This window comes from Maylandia zebra, linkage group LG1 (assembly GCF_041146795.1).
Source record: "Maylandia zebra isolate NMK-2024a linkage group LG1, Mzebra_GT3a, whole genome shotgun sequence".
Taxonomy (NCBI): domain Eukaryota; kingdom Metazoa; phylum Chordata; class Actinopteri; order Cichliformes; family Cichlidae; genus Maylandia; species Maylandia zebra.
Genome location: NC_135167.1, coordinates 9028890 through 9056290, shown reverse-complemented (window position 1 = coordinate 9056290; position 27401 = coordinate 9028890). Strand labels below are relative to the sequence as shown.

The 27401-nt window shown below is 39.7% G+C and overlaps 1 protein-coding gene across 2 annotated transcripts in view; it reads right to left on the bottom strand.

Annotated features, from left to right (window-relative positions):
- Positions 1–27401, bottom strand: part of adcy7 (adenylate cyclase 7) — a 64127-nt gene that overhangs the window by 28946 nt on the left and 7780 nt on the right. For both annotated transcript variants that reach the window (XM_004539696.5, XM_004539697.5), the window contains exon 2: positions 3929–4654. In XM_004539696.5, the coding sequence (XP_004539753.1) occupies positions 3929–4093 (165 nt within the window). In that variant the 5' untranslated portion in view covers positions 4094–4654. The remainder of the gene's footprint in view (positions 1–3928; positions 4655–27401) is intronic.

The window sequence follows — 27401 nt, the reverse complement described above, 5'->3', positions numbered from 1 at the left end:
GAAAAATAAAAACACAATTTGTTAAACTCTTACAGGGTTGCTCAGTGTCTTTCAAGCCTGGTTGAAGATGATCAACACCTTATCCTCAACCAGGTTTCCAAGGTTTAAATTACAACATATTGTTTAGATAACATCTTGGAAGTTTGCTCAACTGAAGCAGAGGTTTTTCCACAGAGGACTGCTGTATAACATAAGTTATATCACAAGTATTTACAGTCAGATTTAACAAGAGACAGCTGCTAGTATTTAAACACATTATAAGGCAAGTTTCAGGTCAGTAGCTGTCAGTAGCTACATTTGTGCATGGGCCACAGGTGTATCAGTGGCAGAAGAACTATGTTAGCCATCTAGTATGAAGAAGCGCAACTAATAATAGCACTTCCTGCAATAACCACCTTTATTTCCCACAAGATGAAAAGCAAACATTATGGATTTTGCCAATAATGTGAAGTATTTGTAAATTTTGTGTGAAAAATCTATATTTTCACCTGCTTGCATGTACTGTAGAGTCTACTTATATACTTTTTTAAAAATATTTTAACGAGCAGCTCAATAATTTTTGTATTGTTGGTGAACTCGTACACTGCAGTTGAAGCTGAAGGTAAAAAAAATAAAAAATCAACATAAAATGCTCCTGAGAACAAAGGCCTATGTGAGATTACTGCGTGTTTTTATTCACAGTTGTCTCTGCTTCATGTGCTGTTGCCTCCAGGTCAACATCTTCCTAATTGAGTTACTGCACAGTGAGAAGCTGGCACAAAAGGGGGGGAAAAAAAGAATGCATTTGTGAAAAGAAGAGCGTTTTTGTGTGTGTGTTTGTGTATCAAAAGCGTAGGTAATTACATGCATGAGAACAGCAGTTCGTCGATGTGTGCACATGATGTGTGATTGCCTTGGCGTTAACTGGGAGAGAGAGTAGGTGTTGGAGGGAGGACACAAGAGAAAGTAAGGGGTTAAAAGAGCGCTCAGGAGTGAGACAGACGCACAAAGTCAGAGTCAATAGATCTCTGAGCGGAGAAGGCCATCTCTGCATTGTATGTTGATCTTTCTGGTTACCATGGCAGCACTGGAAAAGGCCAGATCTCAACTAAAGCATTTTCCGCTCCCCGTGTAGATGCGAGTCTTGACAAAACCTTTCTGACGGCAGCAAAAGCACAATTACTTCGTTTCAGCTGCGGAGAAATCCACGTGAGCAGATACGGCTTTAATGTTTAACATGTGGCACACCAAGGGGGGGGGGGGGGGAATCACACAAAACTAGCCAGGGTGTTTAAAGTTCTGTGAGACTTTGCACTGATCATTCTGACTTTTATTTCTGTGATTCAGCATCATCACTGACATTCGAAAAAGGGGCGTTTTGCAGTAAGTTTAATAAAAATGAAAGCAACTATATGGAGACAGCAAAAGCAGGTTTCAAGGCCACAGTGAATGCATTTATAGGAGTTACATATTTAGGTCTAAGAGTGTTATTATACATGCTATAGCCATTGTATTTGGATAAAATTTAAAGAACCTTCCAGGCAATCAGGACCCGAGACAGGTGTTAGAAGACACACTTTTAATGCCAGTTTTCTCTAGTTTTTCCTTCATTTATCATCCAATATCCACGACTAAAGAAGAGTTACATAAGTCGAAAGTGACTGCCTGACATTGATGGCCACCCCCTAAGCGACACTGTGCCCCTCCTTTGCATTTAATAAGTGTTATACAAGCTCCAACCCAACATTTTCTCTTAACTCCTTTGTACCCCTGGCAACTGCATGCGCAGAAGAGAGGACAGAAAAAAAAGGAGTGTGTAATGGTATGCCAGGGGATTGCTGAAGGTGTGAATAGATTTTACATATTTTGAAATCCAAATGAGAAGCTACATGTTACCAACATGGACGTGCGAGCGTGAATGTGTGTAAAGTGGATACAAGAGTGATGGAACCAATGTTTGAGAGAGACATGAAAAAAAGGAGTGTGCCAAAAAGACTGCAGCAACACAATATAAGGAAGGTTAAAATGATTTTTCCAGCAGGAGAAAGTAATATAAGCTACGGTGACAGAAGCTGTAGCAGCTGCCTGCCATCATGCCAAAAATCAACAGCATGCCGCTGAACAGCAGAACTCAATGAATACATGTCTTTTCTTGTCACGGTAGGAAGCACAATTGCAGTCGCTGTGCTCTGACAGCTGCATTGTTTTAAACATTTTACTGCATGTCTTAGTTTTCTCTTGATTTGTTTTATTCTATTCAAATCTCCAACAAAGTTGATGCAAGTTTTAACTGCTGGGTAAAACAATTAACAGAGAGAACGTGCCTCAGAGGAAAAAAGGAACTAAACGCAAGTATTTCTGAGCCCTCTCTAGCCAACCTTGACCTCACATCTCTCTGTGGATAAACGAGACACTGAGACAACATACACTTCACGCCGTTTCCTGCACAAAAACATTATAACCTTATATAATCTTGAAACTGAAATTTGCATTCCCCATATTCATGCCTACTTCAGATACATCCTCCTTCACATCAAAACAGTTACACAATCACTCACTCATTCACACTCCTCTACATCTGTACCCACAGTGCTTTATTCAAGCAGCTATCAAAATAGAGGAGTGTTGTTTTTTTCTCCCACATTTTCACTGGTGACCTAAGGTTTCAAACTGAACATCCAGCCACATCCTGCTTCATAACACAGCACGCTACTGCTGCTGTCCTAATGTGCCAAATCTCTCCCCCAAACACCAATCGACTAACTAAAACTTATCATCGTTAAAGCAGGATGTGACAGGTCTGTAGGTCTTTAAAATAACTCTCAAAGAAACATAAATGATGTTTCATCGTTGGTGCACGTCAATACTTGCAACAGCAATTTGTGTCACCTAGCAATAAAAACTAACAGTGATGCAAAAAGCAGGAAAACTGCAGGTGTTTGTGTATGTTGGCTCAGCAGGTTCTTTCCTTGACTAAATAATAAACATCTTCTAAGACGTGCCTTAAAACAACACTTGAACCAAGCTGAATCTAGAGCATCTTAATTATTAACTGCATACTGTCTTGGATGAGTGATTTCTTTAATTTGCTTTTCTAACATATTTTCATCAATTAAAAGGAAAATGCCAGGTAGAAAAACTGAGTTTATGACTACAAGAGCTGCTGTTTATGTGTAGCATCTTGGTGCCATTGTCATAAGAAACCATGCTGTGAAAGTCAGGTTGTGCATTTTGCATTTTTTTTTTTTCAATTTAATTGTTATACAACAGTTTATGGAGGCTACCAATTTTCAGAAATTCAGTTATTCCTTACACTCACTGCATTATTCCTAGATAGGCAAATCAGTAAGGCTGATTTAAAAAAACAACAACAATCTGAGTTCCAGTAAGTTTATAGCATATTTGGTGATTTAATCTAATCTAGTCAAGCTACTTTGCAAGAATTACTTGAACTGGAACTTGCACTGGATTCCACTTTCTTGATTCCTACTGTGCCACACCGGAAACACTTTGCACACAAAATGCACCACGTGTGGCTGAAAACCTGCATGCTGGATTCAGCTGTTGGGTAAAATCTTGGCAAAGGAGCCAATTTTCATGACTCAACAGTGCAACCTAGCAATCATATTTTGGAGGATTTAAATTATAATGTCAAGTACAATTAATAAAACCCAGGTGCCCATATCTTAGTATATGAAAAACTGACTTAAGACATTTTAATACCAATTAATACCTTTTATGCAGTTGAAGCCCAAAGATTAGTCACATGAAGGAATTCAAAAGAACTATTGATCATTTCCAATGACTCCCCTCCTCTGCCTCAGAGGTCATGAATATAATCACTGTATTGTTAAAAATCACAGACTGGGATTCATATTTAAAAGGTATAATGCTTTCCAGTGTTTGCAGTCAGTGTAACTTTTAAACAAATGTGTATGTTAAAACTCACCAATCGGAGGGCAAAGAACAGAATAAGGAGAATTACACAGCAGAGCATGGAGAGGCCCAGCAGGAGTACCAGCGGCTGATACTGGCTGATGCAGGAGTATTTGCGGTAGAGTGCCTCATTTCTGAGCTCCTGGTCATTCAACAGGTACTTTCCCTTGGCTGGCATGGCTAACACTTTTTACAGAGGCATAGCAGGTGTTAACAAGGACTCCAGAGGGTAGGAGCATCTGTCTCCACAACTTATTTTTGTGTGTGCAGGTTAGAAGTTTGTTTAAAAAAATGTTCAGAGTTATAGATCTGCTAGTGGCACCTTCCTAGCTGATGAAACTTCTGTCTTTCCGGCGAGGCATCTTGATTGTTGTTGCTTCTCACACTTTCGTTGTGGTTCTCTCTGATAGATTTCTTCTCAGTCTCTCTTCCTCTTGGCCTCTCTTGCCCCCCTTGCTAGTCCTTTTGTGGCTTCTATCCTCTGTCTGGTGTTGGCAGGCAGACCCGCTTCATCCTTTGCCAGCTACTGTGCTGCTCCCTTCAGTGAGTAATAAGCCCGGGAACGACAGACACAGAGGAGGAGGGGAACAGAGTTTAAGAAAGGGGAGGAGAGAAGTTTGGAGGAAGAGCGGGAGGGAAACAGGAGCCGATGACGGAGCAACAAAGGTCAGTCGTGATCCCACCAGGATTTAGGATTTAACTCAGCACAGAGGTCGGGAACTCCAGTCCTGCAAGGCACCTGAAGGATGGAAGAAGGCAAGACAAAGGAAAGAGAAAAACGAAAATGATAAAGATTTTCAAAATCACACACACAAAATCACAAAACGAACACAGGTTTCATATAAAACATGGCAAAAAAATTAAGGCTCAATTGATTTTAAGGGCTTTTTCATATGCTTTACACTACACACAAGGGAACAAATAGTCAGGCACTTTATGGGCTCATAAAGAGATATCCAAATCAGTCACAGAGCACAGGTTTACTCACACCTGAACTCTCATACTTGTGTAAAATCTATGCATAAAAAACCCTGTCTGCTATGTGCAGGATCCTGGCTCTCTTCTGATCAACTTTCTGTTAGATCTGAATCAAAGATCCAGATGGTTTTAAATATTTTTCATTTTTCATTCTAGGAGAAATTAACCTTTGACAACTGGGACAGTCGCTGTGTGACAGGTGGGGAGGCTCCAACTCCACTGGGACCCAGAACTGGATAAGCCAAAAATTATGGACGGATGGCTGAATGGATTCTAAGGGAAGGTTCGATATTATTTCTTTTCTTCAAGTAAGCAACGTTTGGTCTCTGTTTTTTTATTTTTTGCAAAACACTGCTTTTAGCTTCTCAGAGCTCATAAGTGTCGGGTTTATTTTTTTTTTTTTCTCAATTTTTTATAATTGCATTATTCTGGATACGAACCAAACGTCCTCACGTGTCACTCTGACCTCTTCCCAAAACATTTTCTACTCTGCCAAATGCAGCATGTCTAGCATATTTTTATTTTAACAACTTCTTGTGGAGGTCTACTACATGAATTGTTGAGCTGCTTTTACAACACCTAAAATAACGTTTTCAATACGGATCAAATTTACGCCTGATCTCTTTAGAATTTGTGATTACACCAGTGTTTCTAAGTTTTACAGGAAGCAGCCATATGGATGACCACAGTGGTCACATTAACTGAATAATACAAGCTTCTGAGCTCCTGTACAGTTATGCAAATTATTTCTCTCGCATGCCTGCTCAACAAACAAACTAAAGAGCCAGACAGCTACAGCTCAGCTTCCAGTAACAAAAGCAGACAAAGCACAAATTTATGCTTCCTATAACTGTCCGCATGTAAACCAGAACATGGCCTAAATACCTGCTCTACTTTTGAAGAAAACATTTGAGCTGAGGTCCTCACAACCATATGCTAAAAACCAAAGAGAGCAACTGACCATCGTTTTGACAAAATTTAACATAATCCTTCTAAAAGCTGACATTTGAAATTAAATTCCTCAAAAAATAATACAAAAAAAAAAAAAAATCAAAAAAATGAAATAAAATACAAAGGGGAGAATTTGCACGTTGTTGTCCATTTCTAAGCAACAGAACGAGAAGGTGCTGTCCTGAAGCTCAATAGAAGCAGTTTGAACTTCACACCACTGTTAATAGAAACCTCATTTCCTCCACTTGCTTATATCATTGCCCCAGTGTGCAGTGTGTGGAAGACACCACTTCATACTTGTCTCTCGCATAGCAACTGAAGCGGATGCCATGTGCCATAAAAAGAGCTGAGGGAAGAGTAAGGCAGAGAGAAAAAAAAAGACAGGACACCTATAACACTGCGTGTAGGTGAAGAGTCAGCCGCAATCCTTCAGCGTTGTAGTAATAAAATGCGCTGCCACAATAAGTACTGTGAGAACTGGTCCAATGGAAGTTTACAGCCACTTTGAACTCTCCCTTTCACCCCTGCTGCTGGACACAACATCTTCTAGCTGGCTCTCCCCAGCCTCAAATAACACTCAGCCGACACTGAGGGCGGTAAAAGCAACAGGGTGAGCAGGGAGGTAAAATAAAGTGCATAGTGGGGGCTCAAGACCTCCAATTGCATCAGTAGGAACCAGCTGGCCTGCAAGAAGGGAACCCTGAGTAGATGTTTAGTGGCTGTTGACCCTGTAGGATTAATTTACTCCACATAACCACTAAATACCATGTCTAGACCTTAAACACGGGAACAACTGTAAGCACATCCTATAAACATAAATGTCTATAAATGGGGAATGAGCATGTCAGTTATATATACCTTTATGATCACATGCATGGAAACTTGACATGCGTGGGTAAAAACACTGAACCGATGGTGCAAAACATCAAATAAACTTGTGATAACACCTGATGAAAAGATAGGGAATTCAAGAGGAGTGCAATTTAGCGCATTATGGGATAATTTAACACATGAAGCAGTTTAAAGTGAAGTGAAACAGTCCAGACAGTGTGTCTACGAGGGAACAAGGGAGCTATTATACCTACACTAGATCTCAAGGACACTACCTATCAATGGACTCGCAGTCCTATTTGCCATCTGGCAATATATCTTCCTATATAACAAACTATACAGTGAAGTGAAAAAAAAATAACATTCAGCAGTTTTTCTTTTTAAACTGTACTAAAGACACAGGAAAGTAGACCTGTTTTTGGCTTATCCATAAGATTTGTTCATGGGACTGGTGGAGTGAGAAGAGATGTTCGTGTTGGCTTCCTGGACTAAGCTGTAAAAGAAGCCATAATTGTCTAGTAAAAGTATAATTTGTGGGGAAAGAGGCTTTTTAAAACTTATTTTTAGATTTACCAATAGAGGAGATTAGAAGGAATTTAGTTTAAACCTGTTAAGAGATGATTTTATTGGCTCTTAGAATTTAAGTGGAAAATCTAAACACAAGCAGAGAAAAGCCTGAAGTGCAAATGGAGAACAAAGCCAATAAGCTCCATTTTTCCCCCTCAATGACCGCACACAAGGAAAGAAATTTAAAAAACAAAAACAAAACTTCAATCACTGATGAAAGGATGACCCATTGTCTTATGTATTTAATGGGTTTGTCTAGTCTTTAGGTAACCAATCCACACTGCAAAGACTCTCATTGACCACATGTCAAAGCTCTAGGGCCTGACTCTTACACTGCTTTTTATACTTCAACTCTAAAGTAACCATAGCAAAAAAGCAGAACCATCAAACCTGTGGCTGCTCTGTGGCATGGAGCTGGGACAACACACAGGGCTGTATGCCTCAATAGAGCGGAGTCTCTCAGCAAGTAGGATTGAAACTGCTGCACTGACTGCCAGGCCTTTCACTATAAAAGCCTGGCAAATGAAAGGATCACATAGCACCCTTGTAAATTGGCGTCACTGAATCCTCGAACAGCAGCCATACAAAACCAACCAACGTCACTGTGTGCTTGCTTCTGAGCAGTAGGAAGTATAGGTCCTGGAGTCAAGGAAAAGGGAGGGTGAGATGACTGGGAGCTCTCAAAACGGATAGTTCCAGAAGAAAAGACAATGACTATGACAAGTGTGGTAACCATCATATGTGTATGTGACTAAAATGAAAAAGTTACACTAACATACACCTGCCTTTGCAAAAAAATAAATAAAAACCCTTAAACTTGATTCTCATTTTCATTTTCTGGACAAACCCACTGTAAGGCAAATCCAGAGGATGGCACAAGGCAATGAGCAAAGATTATGTTGATGTGTCACACATAAAACTGAGTGCTTATGCATGATTCCAGGCTAACATCCAGGTAGCTCTCGAATGATTGAGGAAGTTCCAGCAGACCTCTGTATTAACAGCCTGAGGACATATTCACAGAGCACAGTCCAATGAATGTAAAGAATATAAGCCACTACAGGTGATCTGTCATGTTCTCATATTTAATGAGTGATTCATTTACAAAACAGACGACAAACAAACTGAGATGCTTAAGAACAATAAGTGATATTTAGTAATACCTGTCAGCTGTCCCACATTCTGAGTCTACTGTTATTATTTATCATGCTGACGACCCTTCACCTGTACAGTTTTAAATTACTATTGCTTAGTTACAAAATCTTAATGACTTGTCCAGATCTAAAATACAAAAAAATAAAAAAAATCACTACTGTCTTAGCTCTGCATCACCAAACCAGGGACAGGAAAGCTAGCTGGGGCTGCGAGACCACTTGTTTGACATCCTTTCTCCATATTGACTCACGGATACTTTTCGTATGTTGTGTACCAGCAGTCTGTTAAGCAGCAGAATGACATCTTCAGCCTCTCGGGAAACAAAGCAGGAGTAAGTATCTGCTGGGTAGCCAAAAACACCAGGAGCCTAACAGGAAGCAACTAGAGGTGTCCTGTCAAGCGACTAGATACAGTGCAGCGCCTGGATTTTTAGACCTTGACACAATCTGTTTTGGCTCTGTGCTTTAGCCCATTAAATTCTTACTTTCAGAGTCTGACTGAAAGGGCGTGAATTCTTCATTGATGATTTCAAATTGTATGCTTGAGCGCTGCCCAGAAATGGTCAATCTATTCTATTTATGCTAAGTAATCACCTCATTGGAAATAAGCCAATGTTATCTGATCTAGTTGAATCATCACCAAGCATAAGCCCATTCGAATCCTTTTTGTGGAGAGCAAACAGGCAGGCCTCATTCCAAAAGAAAACTACTCTGCTTTTATGGTCGCCTTTGTGTTGGTATTCAATAAGCTTGGACAAAAAAGGGACAAAGAGTGACCTCCGTTAAAGACAGACAACCGCATTTTTCAACCCATGCTCTACAGAGTCAGGGTTAAAGGTGATGTGGGTAAAGGGCATATCAACCCGAGGCACCTGACAGAGCTCGCTTAGTATTACCAAGAATTTAAGTCACACATATCTAAACATGACCCTCTAATTTGCAAATCTCAATGCTGCACTTTACTTTTGTACACTTCTGCACAAAAATTTACTAAAAGCAAATTTATATATTTAGGAACTATCGCTGATTTCATTTTCAGCCATATATATACACACACACACACACACACACACACACACACACACACACACACACACACACACACACACACACACACACACACACACACACACACACACACACACACACGATGCTCCTTATGGGGACCTGATATGTTTAATATGCTGCTGAGAATATAGCCCAGAAGAAGCGTATAGTATAGCTTTTATTTTGGAAAGATCCATTTCTCTGTAATAAACTCTTTTCCAAAGATGAGTGATTTCTCGATCAGATAGATTTTTTTTTTAATTATTTTGTTGTTTCAGCAACATTAAATTTAAAAACTGTACTTCTGAGTTAAAATATATATTTATAATTTTAATAAATGACAAATTAAAAAGGCATGAACATTTTTTTGTATCGAAAAAAATATCGAACCGTGGCACCAAAGTATCGAACCGAACCGTGAATTTTGTGTATCGTTGCACCAGATAGAGAGATAGATAAATCTACTCTGTCAGTTAATATAAATGATTGCTCTGTCTGTAGCTAGAAATCTAATGTAAACTGTGCCTGAATCCTGAATTTAAACCAGATGTTACCAAACCTAAACAGAGAGTAACAGTGTGTAGTAACATGAAGTGCTTGAATGTCCTGAATGACTTGCTCCGAGCGCCATAATCAAGGCATAATCAATTATGATTAATACTATCATATTTCAGTCAGTACATGGAACAAGGTTTATCCCAGTCAGGACAGGGGTAGGTTAGGGGTGGGCTACCTTTGTAATTGTGGAGGACATTGCCTGTACACCTTTACATAAACTGATGACTTATGTATGTACAAAAATGCAACCAGCATATTAGATTAGGTTTTGTCCTTTTCCATATCTCCAACTCTCCTCCCAGTACTGTCTACTGGTATTAAATTAACCATGTTGACCAGAGGGAGCTGCTGACCCTTAACAATATTAGCAGGATGCTATTTCAGCAATGATTTAAGCTTTAAATGCTGTTGCTGATAATAAATACAGGAAGTGCAAGCGAAAACACCACGTGCTCGGAAGCTGGCTGCTGCTGCTCGACTGTTTCACATTTGCTTCCACAAACTGAGCCCAAGTCACCAATTTTTCTGCTTGACACAAAGAGCACTCCAACGAGGAGCTTATTGATTTAAAGAAGCATAGAATTTACATCTAAACATATCAACCATCGTCCAAATCCAATCCTGGGAAAGCACTGATTGAATTTGTCTAAGCCATTTCCTTCTCATATGCATTATGGATTGGGAAAACACCTGTAGACCCAACGAAAGGGAGAAATCTTTAGAAAACTTCACAGCTCTTCATATTTAATAAAAAATATCTACCTATCTGAACTATACATGTTGTGAGGCTGTTTGTTGATTACAAATGTTACTGTAGCCATTTGACCCCGTTCAATATTTGTACTTGTGCTTTCAACATATATAAGATTGATGACGCACAATGTGAGATGACCTTTGTGGAAGGTTTTGTTTCCCAAAAACATGTAATTTGTAGAGAAAGTTTAGTAAGAAAGAGTGGAAAGAATGCTATACGGTGAGAGAGACCATTGTTTCCAGCTGGTATAGCCAGCCACATCCCCATGTCACGTTTCATAACCAGACAGGCTCCATCCTGTAAATCTGTAGCAGAAGGAACCCTCTGTATGCACCAGCCCATTTCCCCACCACCACCGCTGCCGCCACCAATAAGAAAACCATAATTATCCCTTAGTACGCCAGCCAGCTTACTACCGGCATTACCACTCAAAGAGAAATCTCAACATCTGCATCTAGCAGAGAGGAGAGCTGTTTACACAGCGAAACAAAACCTACCGTGGATATCATGCAGAGCTACTCCAACAGAAATGGGAGACAGCTTCAGATCAACACGGTGATGGTAATTTTCCAGGCTACCATAAAGCTCTGTCTGCTGACAGGGCCATCTGGTGCATGTTTTCTACAATCTACTAATCTACTGTTGTAACTAGTCTTGTTTTAACTGTGTTCATAATTTATAATGTGCATTCATACATGAATGCGCTGGTTTTCTTTCACTTTACCAGCAAGCCACTGAGGAGTCTGAACATCCTTTAACTATGAGTGGATAACGAGTAAAACATTACTAAAGCTTTCACATGGGTATACATGAGTAAACCCAGCCTACAACGCTCTTCTGTGTGGCCACAGAAGCAAAGATTTCCGGGCATTTGGGGAAAATGTACTGGATGACATCTTCTATTATCTCTGGGAAGTACAGACAATGGAGGTCAATCCTGAAACTGCCAGAAATGCAAGGCCTTTGGTTATAATCAAATTCTTGGAGTGCTCTAATAAAAACGACACTCTGCTGGTGTGTGCGTGTATGCATGTGTGAGATGTGCCACACCACACCCTCATCTGTCATCGGTCATGTCTGGCCAGGATCCTGAGACAGGGTCACCAAAAGATGGAAAAACATCAGAGACATGTCTTCTGCGATTCGTTCATATTGGATAAAACTTGCTAACAGATACACTAGATGTAAAACATTTACATTTATGCAGAGGTTTCAGTGGAACTGCACTATATGCATCCATACTGTGTGCATGAAAATATTTTAGGATTCTCAATATTTGCTTGTGAATGTTTGTTTAGTGGGTTGATGTCTTGTTCCACATTGAAAACAAGTTGTGGTAAATGGGTCTCAACACAACACAAACAAACAGTACAATTACATAGTATCTATTACACAATAGTAGCAGAAAGAAGACGGGTAAATGTTTGCTTCAGCTGAGCCGTACATGCATGTGTTTGTTTTTCTTTGGGCACACCCCAGACTGATGACAATCTTTGTTTTGAAAGAGTCTGTCAGTAGTCCCAGGAAATTTTTTTCTATAAACACACTAATCTTTCTACATTGTACTTATCACATTCCTGCAGTGGTGGAGTTTCTGCATCAAAATATGATATACAGTACCTACACATGCACTCACCAGCCACTTCATTATGTACACTTTTCCAGTGCCAGGCTGGAACTCGTTCAGCCTTAATTATACATGACAGATTCAACAAGGTGCTGGAAACATTCCTTGGAGGTTTTGGTTCGTATTGATATGATGACAAAGTTTGTCAGCTGCACATCCAATATGTGAATCTCCACCTCATGAGTGTGGAGTCATTTGAATACAGTGAACTCATGTTCCAAAAATACATTCGAGATAATTTTGCCTATGTGACATGGCACATTCTCCAGCTGGATATCCAGCAGCCATTAGAAGAGGGGTACACTGTGGTCATAAAGACATGGTGAGCAACAGCTGCTATTAAGCGTGTCAAGAAAATATCTCCACACCATTACACCAGCAGCAGCAGCAGCAGCAGCAGCAGCGTGAATTGTTGACACAAGTCACGATGGATTTGTGCTTTCATGTTCTATACACCAAACTGTGACAAAGTTTTTCCAATCTTCTGTTATTCAACTTTAGCGCGCCCGTGTGAAATGCATCAGTTTCCTGCTCTTAACTGACATGAGGGGCACCTAGTGTGCTCTTCTGTTGCTGTAGCCAATCTGCCTGAAGGTTTGACATGTAGTGTGTTCAGCAATGCCGTTCTTCATACTGTTTGTAATTAGTACGTTTTAAGTTACCATTTCCTTCCTATTTGCTCAAAGGAGTCTGACCATTCTCCTTTGACCTCTAGCATGAAGACGGCAGAACTGCTGCTCATTTCCCTTTTTTTGGACCGGTCTCTGCAAATCATCGCAGACATGGCTGTGCGGGAAAAATCCCAGTAGATCAGCAGTTTCTGAAATACTCAGACCAGCCTGTCAGTCACCAACAACAATGACACATTCAGAGTCACCTCATCACCATTTTCCCCAGATCCTTAGTTTGAACTTCAGCAGGTTATTTTGACCATTTCTACATGTCTAAATGCACCGAGTTGCTAACATGTGACTGGCTAATCAGACACGTGTTAACATGCAGCTGAACATGACTATTTGTTACTTTACAGTAGCACATTTGAGTTACATGCTCTGACCAAGCTAATCTACCAATAGAGAGATATTGTAGATATGAAAACCATAGCTAGCTAAACAAATATGTACTGTAAGTGTCATGGCTCGCTGTGTGGCAGGCAGGATGAGGACCCAAAATGCAAACCCACGGACTCAGGGGATAAACTCAAAATCACAGCTTTATTGGTGGAAAGGCAGATCACGGGTAATACAAAACTAAACTGGGAAAACTAAATATAAAGCTCACCAAGAAACACAGGGAGAATCACACACAGCATGAGGGAGAACGCGACACAGAACTGAGAGAGACGCAGACATAAATACACAGAGGGTTAATGAGGGAAGTGGGAGCACATGGGGAACACAGGTGACACTGATAATTATAACGAGACAGGGCGGGGTGAACATAACATGTCGTATACAGGTGCGGGAGTCCCAAAGTAAAACAGGAAGTACAGAGGTTCAAACAGGAGGGGAGAGAGCACGGGGAGGACACAGACATAACGGGCTGGGGAAAACATAGAATAAAACACAAGGAGAGACGAGGGCTCACAGATACACAGGGGCACACAGGAGGTAACCAAATAAGGATCATCATAACTAAATAATCCTAGGAACCAAGGCATGACTAGGGAATGAAATACAAAACATACAAAAACTGAGAATACTGGGCCCACATGGCCCGAGACCATGACAGTAAGCCTTTGATATGTACCCATCACCTTTAAACTAAAGCAACACACACCTTCTATGAGAAACTGTTGTTGTTTGTTTTTTTATTGAAAAGGTCTAGTTCTAGATCGGTTCTACATTAGTCTGTAGTTGGTTCTATTCACACACAGAAATCACATTACTGCAAAGTACAAGGAAAGGTAAGAGCCACAGCTGTGGTGCTATGTACAGTACAGATTTAATGTCTATCTGAAGGCAAGTTCAAAGGGATAATAACAATGAAAGTGAATGCACATGTGACCTGAAAGCTGAAGGTCTAAAATCCCACACAAAGCCTGCTGATATAAAAAGAGACTTCTAGACTCATATGACTAAAGTTTGCATATAGCATACACCTCAAACACGTAGCATGCTAATACAGCTGCTATTTCTTGCTGGTTGTTTTTGGCAGGAGCTTTGACAGGAAGTACTGTCAGCTGTGAAGCTAGTAGGCAAAGAAATTATTAGGTCAAAATGATGTTCCCCAAACAGGTGCTGATGGATCACTATGAGAAAGATGAAAAGGAGTGAGGTAAAAAGGAAATATAAATATGCAATGGCTTTAATAAAGAATATAGGACTGACATAAACAGTAGCCCAATGGTAAACGCCAAATCATGTCTGACAGGTTAACTGGGAGCTGTCCCATTCAGTCCACAGGGTGAATCAGCCAATCACAATTTATTAACAAATAAAAAAGGTTGAACAAACAATGTAACTAAAGCTTGACAGACACACACACACACACACACACACACACACACACACACACACACACACACACACACACAACCTTGAAGCCAAATCAAGTAAAAGAGTTAAATTGGCATCATCTACTGCTCTTGCTATAACCACCAGTACATTTACAGTACAATTTTAAATTACAACTTGGAAGGGGCCAGCTTATACTTGCATTATGTGCTGCACTAGAATCGTTTTACAGTTTTGTTTACCATTTTGTAGGTTTTGATATTAATGCAATTCTACTGGCAAATAATACCCATTTTTACAGATCATTCTAGCTAGAAGTTCATGATTTAACTAATTATAGTCAACTTCTTTCTAGACTGAAAAAACTCTTGTGGAAACATGTTTCATTGGACACTCGTACAGTACTACTGAGATCAACTTAAACCACAATCATGCAGTGCATGCACAACAAACCAAGAATATGTCAGCACAGTGTTTAGAGATGTGTGGAAAGAAATTTCAAAAGCAAGAAGACACCTCTTAGTTAGTAACAATTTCCACCATGGAAACTGTTACTTGGTATGACAGAGAGCTCCCAATCTCTGACCAAGGTTTCCGAGTAATCAGAACCATCTTAAATTCTGCAAACTGAAAAAGTAGCCTTTTTATCAGAGGCAGCATATCGGCAGTTTCATACATGTGAACTGAATAAACTTGTTCCCGGTATCTCTGGTCAACATCAGGCTTCCTGAACTTAGCCACTGTGCTCCTCCTCCTCACGTTGCTGTGCAATGGCTGATGCAGGTATTTTCCAAAAGTTCAAAATGTATATTTTTAAATGCATAATTGAGATGGTAAAAAAAAAAAAACAAGTAGAGAATAAGAGGCTTACAAAATGCTTTTGCCCTGTAGAAAAATTATTTATGCAATGCTTGTGGGTGGGAGGCCAGGAAGCAAGCACGAACTCGTTGTTATTCAAAACATCTGTGTACAGTGGTGGGATTTAGGCGGAGTAGGTGTTAGTGTTAACCTCCTAAAAATTGATATTAAAAAAAATTATTTGGAATATGGAGTAGTCACGGCTCTGATCTATGCAGTCACTGCACGAATCTTTGTCGACTTTAAGAACAAATTTTATCTTAAAATGAATCTTAGCAGCTATTTGTAAAATATTTTCCTTTTTTTGTTTTATTTCTACAAATCTGATGTAAGAATATAAACAGGGTGTATTAAAACAGCTTCAGGAATTCAACTCATGATTGGAGATTTTATATGACACTTTGCTTACATGCAGGGAGTAGTCAGTCTGTCTGCAAAGGCTCCAAGAGCTGCCTGGCTCTGGCCCAAAATTAAGAGGACCAACGACTGTTGTCAAACACACCCTGTCTCTGGACGCTCGCACCCAGCACACTAGGAACACTGATCCCAAGAGCATGGAATAAGCAAAAGTTATGCAAGTGGCCAACAGTGCTATTACATGACTGGTGAGTTGACAGTGTCTTGGTGTTTACATGCACCGCCCATTTAATCAGAATAGCTGTGGGACTTTGGCTACAGTTATGAAATCATTATACATTTGTCTTCCTCAATGGCCATCTTATCTCTTTAGCGAATGTTTGATGAGCTCCCTGAAGATGGATATTTATCATCTCTTCAGAGTAGTTGTTGCCAGCACTGTGCTGCTCTTATTTCTTCAAGTGTTTACATGAAATACAAATGCTATGCAAGGGATCAATTCACTTTGAAAAGTCATTTTTTTAAAGAGGAAAAACACACAACCTGCTGCAATTTATTCCAATGGTGTCAAACTCACTCACATCAAGGGCCAGAAACCTACATACAGTTTAGAGTTGATAAAGTTTCACATAGCTTTCTCATGTATAACTGGGTCCACATAAAGCTACTTCTGAATAGTATACAATTTAGTTAAACAAAATAATATTACACCAGAAGCTTTTTCACAAAGCTAAATATTATAACTGGTGATAATACAGAGCAATCGCTTAAACTATATCCTCAGGTATCCTACAAGCTTGACATCGCCTATTTCACAAGTGTGAACATGACAACTCGGTGGTTGTTCGACAAGCTTCAGTAAAAATAATGAGAGGAATAATATTAATAAAGATTCTGGGCTGCACAGCTCTGCTGTGAGTCCAAACTCTCATGAAATGGTCTGTTTTATGGATCAGCTTTTCCAACCTTTTCCATGCTAATGTGTGTTAGCATATTTGTTAGTGAGGTAAGGGTATGATCGCCAGTTTAGTTTGACATGTGTCCTGCACTGGGTGCAGGCCTCGAGTCTGACACCAGATTAAAGTCAAGCAGGCATGCATGCAAGTCAACGGGTAACCCTACTGTAATCAGCTGAAATATGAAGTATTATGGGTCTGTCAGCACTTGAATATTAGGCTCCAGGTAAATGTACCTTTTGTATTGAGCGATACTCTCCCAACCCACAGAACATGAGTGACAAATTCCCCTTCAGGAAAGGATTTTAAATTCTAAAATACCCCAGCAGTGGAAAAGAGGAAAATTTGATTCCTTCTATAGTTGCATGGTAATTATCATTGTTGCATCACCGCATTTGCAAGTTTCTCTTTTCCTCCCACACCATAAGATTGACACGTTAGGCAGGAATAATCCTGCCATTACACTTACACAAGGCGCACGCTTGTGTACTGGCGCAGATCCACAAGCTTTGCTCTGTGATTGCTGTATGATTGTGGTTAGGACAGGTCAAATAGATGAGACATTTCCCCATGGAGACAAGTACAATATTATTAACTATTGGAGTAAGCCAAACACTTGTCAAAAGTCTCAGCACCAGACTGATTGAGTGACTCCCTGCTGTACATGTGTGGGACAAATAGCCATGCAGTGGAAAATAATACACGTGTAATGAGCAAAAGAAATGCTGACAGCATGTGCTATAAGTGCAGCATGGCACGGCGCATTCTGCTAAGCCTTCAATTACAGCTGTCCAGCAACAGAGAGGTCAGACAGTGGGAGTGACGCAGAAAGAGCACAGAGGGATCTCATTACCTCAAATGCCTCCTGGGAGCTATGGATGACTGGAGTAAATGAGGGCTGACTAATAGCATCCTTGTCTCTTTGCTGAGTGTCTTCATTAGCACTCTTAAAATGTTTGTTCCTGTATCAGCCTCCTCATATGACTGGCCTCCGAATTGTGTTTAGTCTGTGTTCCACTTCATTGTAGGCTTTACATTGGCTCACACTTTCTTTCCGATTCTGAATGGAGGCCTTGTTGTTGGCAGTCTGAAAGTATGCGGCAGGGTTACAGTTACACATTTTGCAAAAACCTCCCCTTATGTTTTGCCACTGTAAGCCAAGAAATGTGCATAAAAGCATTGCTGATGAACAGCTACACAGTCAGGAATGTCTTCAGGCAGCAGTACCAATTCTGAGGTTTCTGTGGTTGAGTGGGAAGAAGAGTTTTTGGCTGTATTGGGTGAAAGCAAGGTTACTCCTACTGAGCATCTGTCTGTGCAGGATCTCTCAAAGGAACGGACATGAGTTGCTTCAGTTTCACTGCAGTCCCTCCCAAATATGAGTCACAGTCTCACACTGTGCAGCATAAAGACAAGCTCATCCAGGTGTGAAGAACTCACCCTGTTTAGTGCATGACTCCAGTTATCCTATAATGACATCCAACTCCATCAAGAAAGGGCGATTTTGTATGCATGCTTAAACAGGGGCAATATAAAGTTACTGTTCAACCCAAGAAAGAGTTAACAAATGGATAGTTTCTATAAGTAGCCTGTGGAAAGAAGGAAAACATCCTTCAGTAAGAAGGCTGATTAAATCTGAAACTAACCTTGAACTAATTTTAGTATTTTTGGAGTTATTAGTTCCACATGTTTAATTACTTTTATTTCATTAAATATTTAGTAAGCGTGCACTTGGCATATTAGAAGAACAACTTCTAACAGCTATTTAATCTGATAAATCGAACTTTTCTTGAGCTACCAGGCAAAATACTGGAAGCGCTGGTTTAAAAATGACTCACTGATCAGTTTAAATTACTACTGATGTAAGAACAAAAGTTTGACTGCTCCTGGGACAGACATGATGTGATCAGCTAGAGAATAAAATATTTAAATGGGCTTTAAACTTCCGTGTTAAATAATCTGATGTGCACCTTCTTAGAAAAGCAACTACATATCGACTCACTGCAGCCCACAGCTGTGGGTACTGAAGAGTGGGGAGCCAGCACGGAAAAAACGTCCCAGCATTTTCTTTGTTTCTACCATGCACACTAATTAATGCACAATGCACCATGCATGAATGCTCTTGCATAGGTTACATTATAGGACCTACAAAGATTCACCACAGAATAAATCAATCTTTAGAGTTTTAGGTGTGATGGTTCTTTTGATTATTTTACTTCCTCAGATCATCCAGGGACAGAAAGAAAATATCTATATAGAACAAAACAAACAAAAAACCTCAAGAAGCAACAGTACTAAGACGAAAAAGTGAAAATGACTCAAAATAAAACCTCAGTGCACATCTTCATAGTATAGAAGGAACATGTCAGCAGTGCAGCAGTGATAGACAAGTTATTAGCTGCCCAAGATGGTGGAATTAGTCAAAGGTCTCTCTGTGGATGCTAACACATGAAGGGTTCCCAGTGAGCCAGCCAGGGGTTAAACATAGAAAAGGAATTAACTAGCTGGTTAATTTCCAAAATAAGAGTAACTCCAATGTGCAAAATTAATTTGACTGCAGATGATATATATGAGTCTTGTACAGAGAAAATGTTTTGGGTTTTTTTTTTTTTAAATGTAAGAAGTAAAGTCTATGTGTCGGAAACAGTTTGATTTTACTGCATATGTAGAAAAAGTGCAAATGTATAAACTTACAACTATCACAATCAAGTAACTTAATCAAATCCAGTGAAAGGCATCGCTTTTGGTCCAAGTTCAGTGTCTGCTAGCTTTTTCTTCACTTGAACTGAATGAAGAAGCAGCTTTTACAGTCTGCAAGTGAGTTTTATAAACATTATAATTTCCCAATTTCTTAAAACCATCAAAATACTTGTTCATAGTGATACAAAGATTAACTAAAAACATTGTGTTGTGTTGAGAGATGGTGCACACACACACACTATTGGTATTTGACACACTCTTGCATCACCCAGGAGTCAAAAGAGGAACACAGTGAGCTTTTTGTTCAGTATGCTGTCAGCTGTCACCAATCATTGCTTTGATCACACTTACCACACAACGCAGAGTAACTGACTGCGGATGTTGCTGCCATGAGTTTTGGATTGCTCTATCACACTAAAACCAATTAAGATATACATAAACATAAGCTGTACAATCACATTGCTACATTGTTCCCATATTTTCTCTTTATTTCCAAATGTGAAAGAAGATCTGCAGAGCTCAAACATCGAACACCTGCAGAGGTTTTGAGTGCTCTGAGAGCTCTCAGATGAAGGCCAGTCATACCCTGCGACATACAGTCGACCGCACACCATTTCACTTCCTTAACAACCGTGACTCATTTCCCTAACAACTGTGCAAGGACAGTTTCGTAAAAAAAAAAAAAAAAAAAAAAAAAAAATCCTGCAGCCACTGCATAATTAGTCACAGATGGATGCTGTTATGAAAGGAATGACAGATTTTAAGTCCTGTCAAGACAAACAGTGAATCTATTTGGGATAGATAAGCACAGATGCAGATAAGAACCAAGCATTTATTATTCATTTATGGACACACGGTTCCTGTCATCAAGAGGAGCAGTAATGATCCTTAAAAGGCTCTAAAACTGAAATCCATTCCATGATTACTGACAAATGAGAGAAGCAGCCACAAAAGCATAACACAAATCTTTATTGCTACAACAACTATCGACTAGAAGACAGATCACCAAGCCAGAATAGATGAGCTTACAATGCATTAACAGAACACCAGTCTTTTGACCGTGTGACACCTGAGCCTGAAGCTTTGGGCTGCTCCACTGGACCACTGCCTCCCAAATGGCGTTGGCAGTGACCCATGTGACAGCCCCACAAAGGAGGAAGTGAGTGTGGCGTATGCGAAAGAAATGATATTTTAAAGACTGTGGCTTTCTTTTTCTACACAACAAAACAGAAGCATTCAATGAAACTATATATGTGCAGAGGCTAATAAGAAGGCCCTTTATATCATAATGAAAAGATCCTGCAATATTAAAGAGAGAATGTAAACAATCAGAAGATAAACTATGGTGCGACGGTGGGGAAGTAGATCGCTGTTTCTAAAGAAGGAAGCGTCTGACAGAACCGTATTAAAGAAGAGAGAAAAGGAGGATATCAAATCATAATTTGCCCATTACGTGTACAGGGTGTTCCCTCGAGACCTTTGGGGAATCCCCAATTACATGAGGTTTGTGATGCTACCAGATTGTAACGTTATTATTTATGACAGTGATATTACAGTAGGATGTGTCAATAAACAGTAAAAATAATAACTTTGTTTTTTTAAACACTCCGAATTTATATAAATTGTAAAAAATAAAGTATATCAATACTGCTTTGTTTGACAAAAATCAATGCATTTTCCTGTTATTTCTAATACTTTGAGAAATGCCTATATTATGCCCGACAATAAAACTCAAATTAACAAAACTAGTTAAAAATACTGGCTAAGACATCCTAATGCATACTCAATCTTCCAGGTAAGGAATTCCCAAAACATTGATTCTGTTCATCTGGCCATTGCGTTTTCAGTGGAAGAGCCGTTTCGTCACTCAACCAAGTCATTTCTTCAGTCCTGGCTAACTGAAGGTTTCCTCAACCTTATAGACAGTACATGTGAATAAAACATCTCCAGTCAACTGAGACTGAAGTTACTTGGATAAGTAATGAAATGTTTCTTCCACTGAAAACGCAACATCCAGATGAACAGAATCAACTTTTTGGGATACTGGCCAAGACCTTTCTTCTCTACCCTGGTGTAAATGTCACTTACTCGTCTGTCATCTTCCTACACTGCAGGCTGGCCTACATAGCTATGCTAATACTGCACGAAAGAGAGCACTATTTTGTTGCCCTACAGCAGGGGTCCCCAATCCCAGTCCACGAGGGCCGGTGTCCCTGCAGGTTTTAGATGTGTCCTTGATCCATCACAGCTGATTTAAATGGATAAATTACCTTCTCAACATGTCTTGAAGTTCTCCATAGGCCTGGTAATGACCTAATCATGTGATTCAGGTGTGTTGACCCAGGGTGAGATCTAAAACCTTCAGGGACACCGGCCCTCATGGACTGGGATTGGGGACCCTGCCCTACAGCATCTGATGATTACATAGCATTATTCAAAATCCTTTTGGCAAATGAGTTATCTTTCTACTGTGTCACCACTACCACAGATTCTCATCAACAACATGGACACCCTCTTTTATTTGCGTATTTGTCTCCTTCTGTCTAGTGCAGTTGCAATGCAACAGGTGGACCAGTGTTTGTTGAAATAAATTACGTTATGGCTGTAAACTCCACCCATGCTTTAGAGTAAACCCAAAAGAGAACATAGCCAAGTAACTTTGGTTAAGTCAACAGACCAATGATGAGGCGCTCCCTTAAGCCAGAGCTGATGCTTTGCTCCTAAGTCCTGACATGTTGCAGGCTTGCTGAGAGAGGTTGGAAGCAGGTCATTCTCTACAGGCAACTCTATGACAAGCAGGAGCATTGGGACTTCTAAAAGGAACAGAGCCAGATTGATGCAGCAGTTGGGCATTGTACAGATAACTCTTTAGTTGTATTTTTTCCCGTTTCAAATTCTGTTGTTCATATGTTGACAAGCACTGACGTATGCGTCAGCCAAAAATGATGACTTTACCAAGTGAGAACTGATATTTCTAAAAATCCACCCCAGTTCAGTTTTGGTACATATATTTTTGCTGTCTCTGGGTGAATAAAGACTAACCACATGAGAAAAAAAACAAAAAAAAACAAAAATAAAATAAAAAAATGTATGCCACCATCGCACAAACAACTCAAAAACTCAAAGCATACTACTCTATGAAACAATCTGATAACGTTTTCTGTTCCATTGCCAAAATTGGATAAATCTTCGTTACAGTTCATGATCACCGCTTTGGCTAGTGTTGATATATGCTGTAGCTTTGTACTTTTGCAGTTTGGGTCTGTATATGTCAACATTTTATCTGGAAACCAAATATAAAAATACTTGAATAACCCTTGAATAACCCTAGTTGACCAGATAAGGCACATCTATGACATCTACATAAAGGCATGTGCTTTTCAGTTTACCCGAAACATAACCTTATCTATTCCAATTTAAATTGTGCACCCCAAGACCCATCTGACATTTTTCCAACAGCATTCCCAGCTTTTATCTTAGTCTCTGCACTATTCATTCAATAGGTCACCTACCAGCTCTTCTTCCCAAACAGAGAGCCAATCCTGGCTAATCACTCATTAACCAGCCAAGCACAATGAGCAGCTTGTTGGAGCAGGAAAGTGCCGCAAGCCTCCCTGTGGCATGCAAACACCACATATTTCTGAAAATGTGAATGCACAAACACAAAACAGCACCCACCAAGAGCAGCGCTGTGTACCAACTAAATGACTACAAGCTTGAGGCTAAAAAGCTCTATAGGAAAAAATATAAACACCGAGCAAATTAACTGTAAGAACAGTAATATTTGCATTATATCGTTGAATATTGCATCGCTCCCTAAATATCCTTCAAAAATTGGTAAAAATAAAGACTTTCCTTGTCTTAGAGTTATTCACCTGCTGAATTCCTTTTCGGTTCAGTGTCCTTAGTTACTAATGTCTTTCACAGGCAAGTTTTCATTTCTAAAATGAGTTCTGCAAACTCTGTGTCTCAATGGCACTTCTCCAGATGAGGTGCTCTTATAAGCATTACATAATGTCCTTGAACCACAGCAAGCACAATACTCTGAAAATGAAATTGGGAGGAAAAAAAAAAAAAGTAAGAGAGAAAGAGCAGGACACCCACACATCTGCACCATCCAAACTCAAACGAGCATTCAGAGGAGGCAGGCATCGCCTCATGCCAGCTGCAGGGCATTTCAATGTTCAATATGGCTTTCGATCAAGAAGTAAGAGACAAAAAGGTCATCTCATATGTATCCATGGGACGCGAAAACATTTTACAGCCAACAAATCTCTTGCCAGTACATCACAGGCGCATTAGACAAGATTCATAAATCTGAATATAGTATCGATTGGCTCTTTTTGGCAAATGTTTTGCTTTGACTGTGTACATACATCAAAATGTATCTTATCACCCAACTGCTGAAGGCAGATTAGAATGAGTGTTGACACAAAAGCGCTGTGGGCGAGGAGGGTGTCCAGGAAATGGAACAATTTAACAAATGGGGTGAAGAGGCATTTCTCTAATGGCACTCCAAAGCATCCCATCTCAGCAGCACTGATCCTCTCCAAACAGCAAAACTAAGAGGGCATGGCCTTTTATGGCCCCTAGAGAGCTTTCCTGGCAAGATACATTAGTAGTCTTGAACAAGTGTGATTGAAACTGGACACTAGAGGATGACAAGAGAGCAAACAGTAACGGTAGTTACTGTCCTAGCATTTATTTCCCTAAAAACCTACTTCAAAAGTTGAAAAACAGCACAAAAAACCCCACCAGCAAAACCTAAAGGGGTTTCTCCATAACCTTAGAAAGCAAACACTCTCATGCAGTCGTCATTTTGTTGCTTGTATTAGGGCACAGAATTCACAGTATTGGACCACTCTCCTTAATCTTTGAATTAAAGTGTTTTCAGTCCCACTGCTACAACTGTATAAAAAAAGAAAATCACACATTTTCACACAGTCTGTCTTTACACACATTTGTGAAAGCAAAGAGCTCACTGAATTTGAGTCTGGCACTGTAATAAGATTCCAACACTGCAACAAGTCTGCAAATTTCTTCCCTCATAAATATTCCATGATCAGTTGTAAGTGGCAATACTGCAAAGTGGAAGCATTTAAGAACTACAGCAGCTCAGCCACAAAGTGGCAGACCGTGGAAGGTTTCACAGCGGGTTGTCAAGTGTTGAAGTGCATAGTGCGCAAAACAGCTGGGAGACTAACATAAATACTCCATGAGATCAGTATCCCTGATCCCCCGATCTGATATTTGACTCAAAAAGCCAGATCTGACATTGGTGACAAGTAGACGCTCTATGGGCAAATCCATTTATTTTAGTTATAGGTTGTGTTGCGTACACCACACATCAACGGCAGTGCACAAGCTGCAGGAGAGCCAAAACAGGTTGGAAGAAGCAACAGTTGGCAGGAATTTCATCCCTGTGGTGTCAACAGTTTTTCTTTTGTATGTTTGCAGAAATCTTTATACTGTAAACTGCGGTCAAGTGAGCTGAGTGATGGTGCATTCCCTCTATTCTTAGGTTTGGTTTAAAACTTGCAGTAACTTGCAGTAAAGCTTTTACTGCATTTCATCACTAGGGAAACAGCGTTTAAGTGAAGCCTGATTATAGTCAGGCTGATCAAGTTAGTCTGGATCAAGTGGAACCTATCCCATTTTATTTTGGGTGAGAGGCAGGGACTTCCTGAACAGGTGTGGAAGTTAACTAACACTGAAAAAAAACATTTTCAGAAATACATAGATTTTTTGCCACCCATAAGTCACAATTGCAAATTAATGACATACTTATTTTCTCACTTTTGAGTCATTTTCTCAGAATTTTCAGTTAGTAAGTCATAACTTGGATATATGCAACTCAAACTTTGTAATCATAAACCAAGAGTTTGACTTCGATATCGATAGCAAATTCTGTTTTCATTATTCAGTGTTTGAAACAAGCTTCCACAGACAGCTCACCGGCCCATCACAGGGTAAAACAAGATAAGTTAAGAAGAAAATAAGTGGCACTTGTAGAAAGAAACATGTTTTAAGGTAGATCAGACTAAATCTCACTATATGAGAATCTTTGAAATAAATCTTGGAGATCTTATCATGTGCATTAACAGAACAGAGTTTTTCAGGATTAATAGTTAGTTCATTTTGATAGAGGGCAAGTTCTGTCATGCATACCACATTTTTGCGGTGACAGTCATGAAATGGGCAGCAAGGGCAAGGAATGGAAACAGAGTGGGACTAGAAACAAGTGGGTGTAATAATGATGACTAAAAAGCAAAGACAACCATATTAGGATTTCTCATCCTCTTGCTCTTCAAACAGCCAGCTGTTGCTCTAGCTATACTTAAGAGGTAAAGTCATAGTTTGTCTAAAACATTTCTTTGGTCACAGAGTCGAAAGAACTGCAGGATAAAATGCAATCACATCGAGCAATAACTGATTAAATCAGATGTGGACGTTGCCCTGAAATAAGATTTTGAAAAAAAAAAAATTCATACCAGAAGTTAAACTTTTACCACCATTTCTGCTGTTGCAAAAGTCTCAGAGTTAAATTCAGGATCCTTTGTGTGCCATGTCTCTCTCTTATAATGTATGCAGTAAAGTCTGAAGAAGTTTCTTAAGTGACAAACCTGTCCTGGATGTTTCTTCCTAAAAATACACGGCTCCAAATATCACGGGCTCCTTCTTTTAACTTGAGTATGTGGAAAGCCACAGGTTATCGGGTTTTGTGCTTCGCAGGTCGTCTTAACATTTCTTTCCCTAAGTGATTATGAAGATTTCTTTTACTTAACCTTAATAGCACTGATTTGAAACCGTGATTGTATGTCTGCGTGAATTGAAAGTTCCTGTAATGACCCTGTTTACCATCTTCAAGTAATTTTTCGAACCACAAATTATTATTTCTGCTTCACACTATGATGAAATTCAAAACACACACAGTAGCACTCTACTACCCTACCATGAAATGTAATTCAGAGACGCCACAGATCAAAATTTAGTGCAATTAAAAAGGCACCTCAACATTTTTTGAACATACGAAAGATTGAATTTCCTTTTTTGTGTCCAAACTGACAGAAAATTAGAAAAAGTGACATGTAAACATGCCTCTAATGTACCCTGAATGTCACACCGCCAGACAAAATTTTACAAAGAGCTTGGTAGAATTGTGAAATATTTCTGACCACTTTGACAGCAACTATTTTCTACAAAAGTGCCGCATAAACAGAGCTTAAAATTCTTGACTGTCAGTTGTTTTCTATCTTGAGCTGTTCTTGATGCCCAGGAATATTTCTATTAACTTTAATTACACTCCTCCGCCTTCCACCACTACCGTGCGCCACCTTCAAAATGAGTTCCTACTAATCAAGCAATGCAGAAGCCCCCCAAATCCTGTTCCTTGAATTGTCATTTCAGGTTGGCTCCAAAGAAAAGTCAAGGATTAGTTATAGTTTGCATGATTTTGGAGCTTAGCACTTAGTACAGAATGCATAATCATTTGGACTCTTGTCTTTCAATCTACTAAAGTTTAGACTATAAACTGTCACAGGAGTTGGGCAATAAAACCAAGTATTAGCCCAATGTTCTGTGAGCCATGATTCTGGTGACGTCAATGACATCAGCCTTTGAACCTTGGTTGACTTTAGAGACCCTGTCCCAGTGGCATCCTCATCCTTTTCATCCTATAGTTTCACAACATCT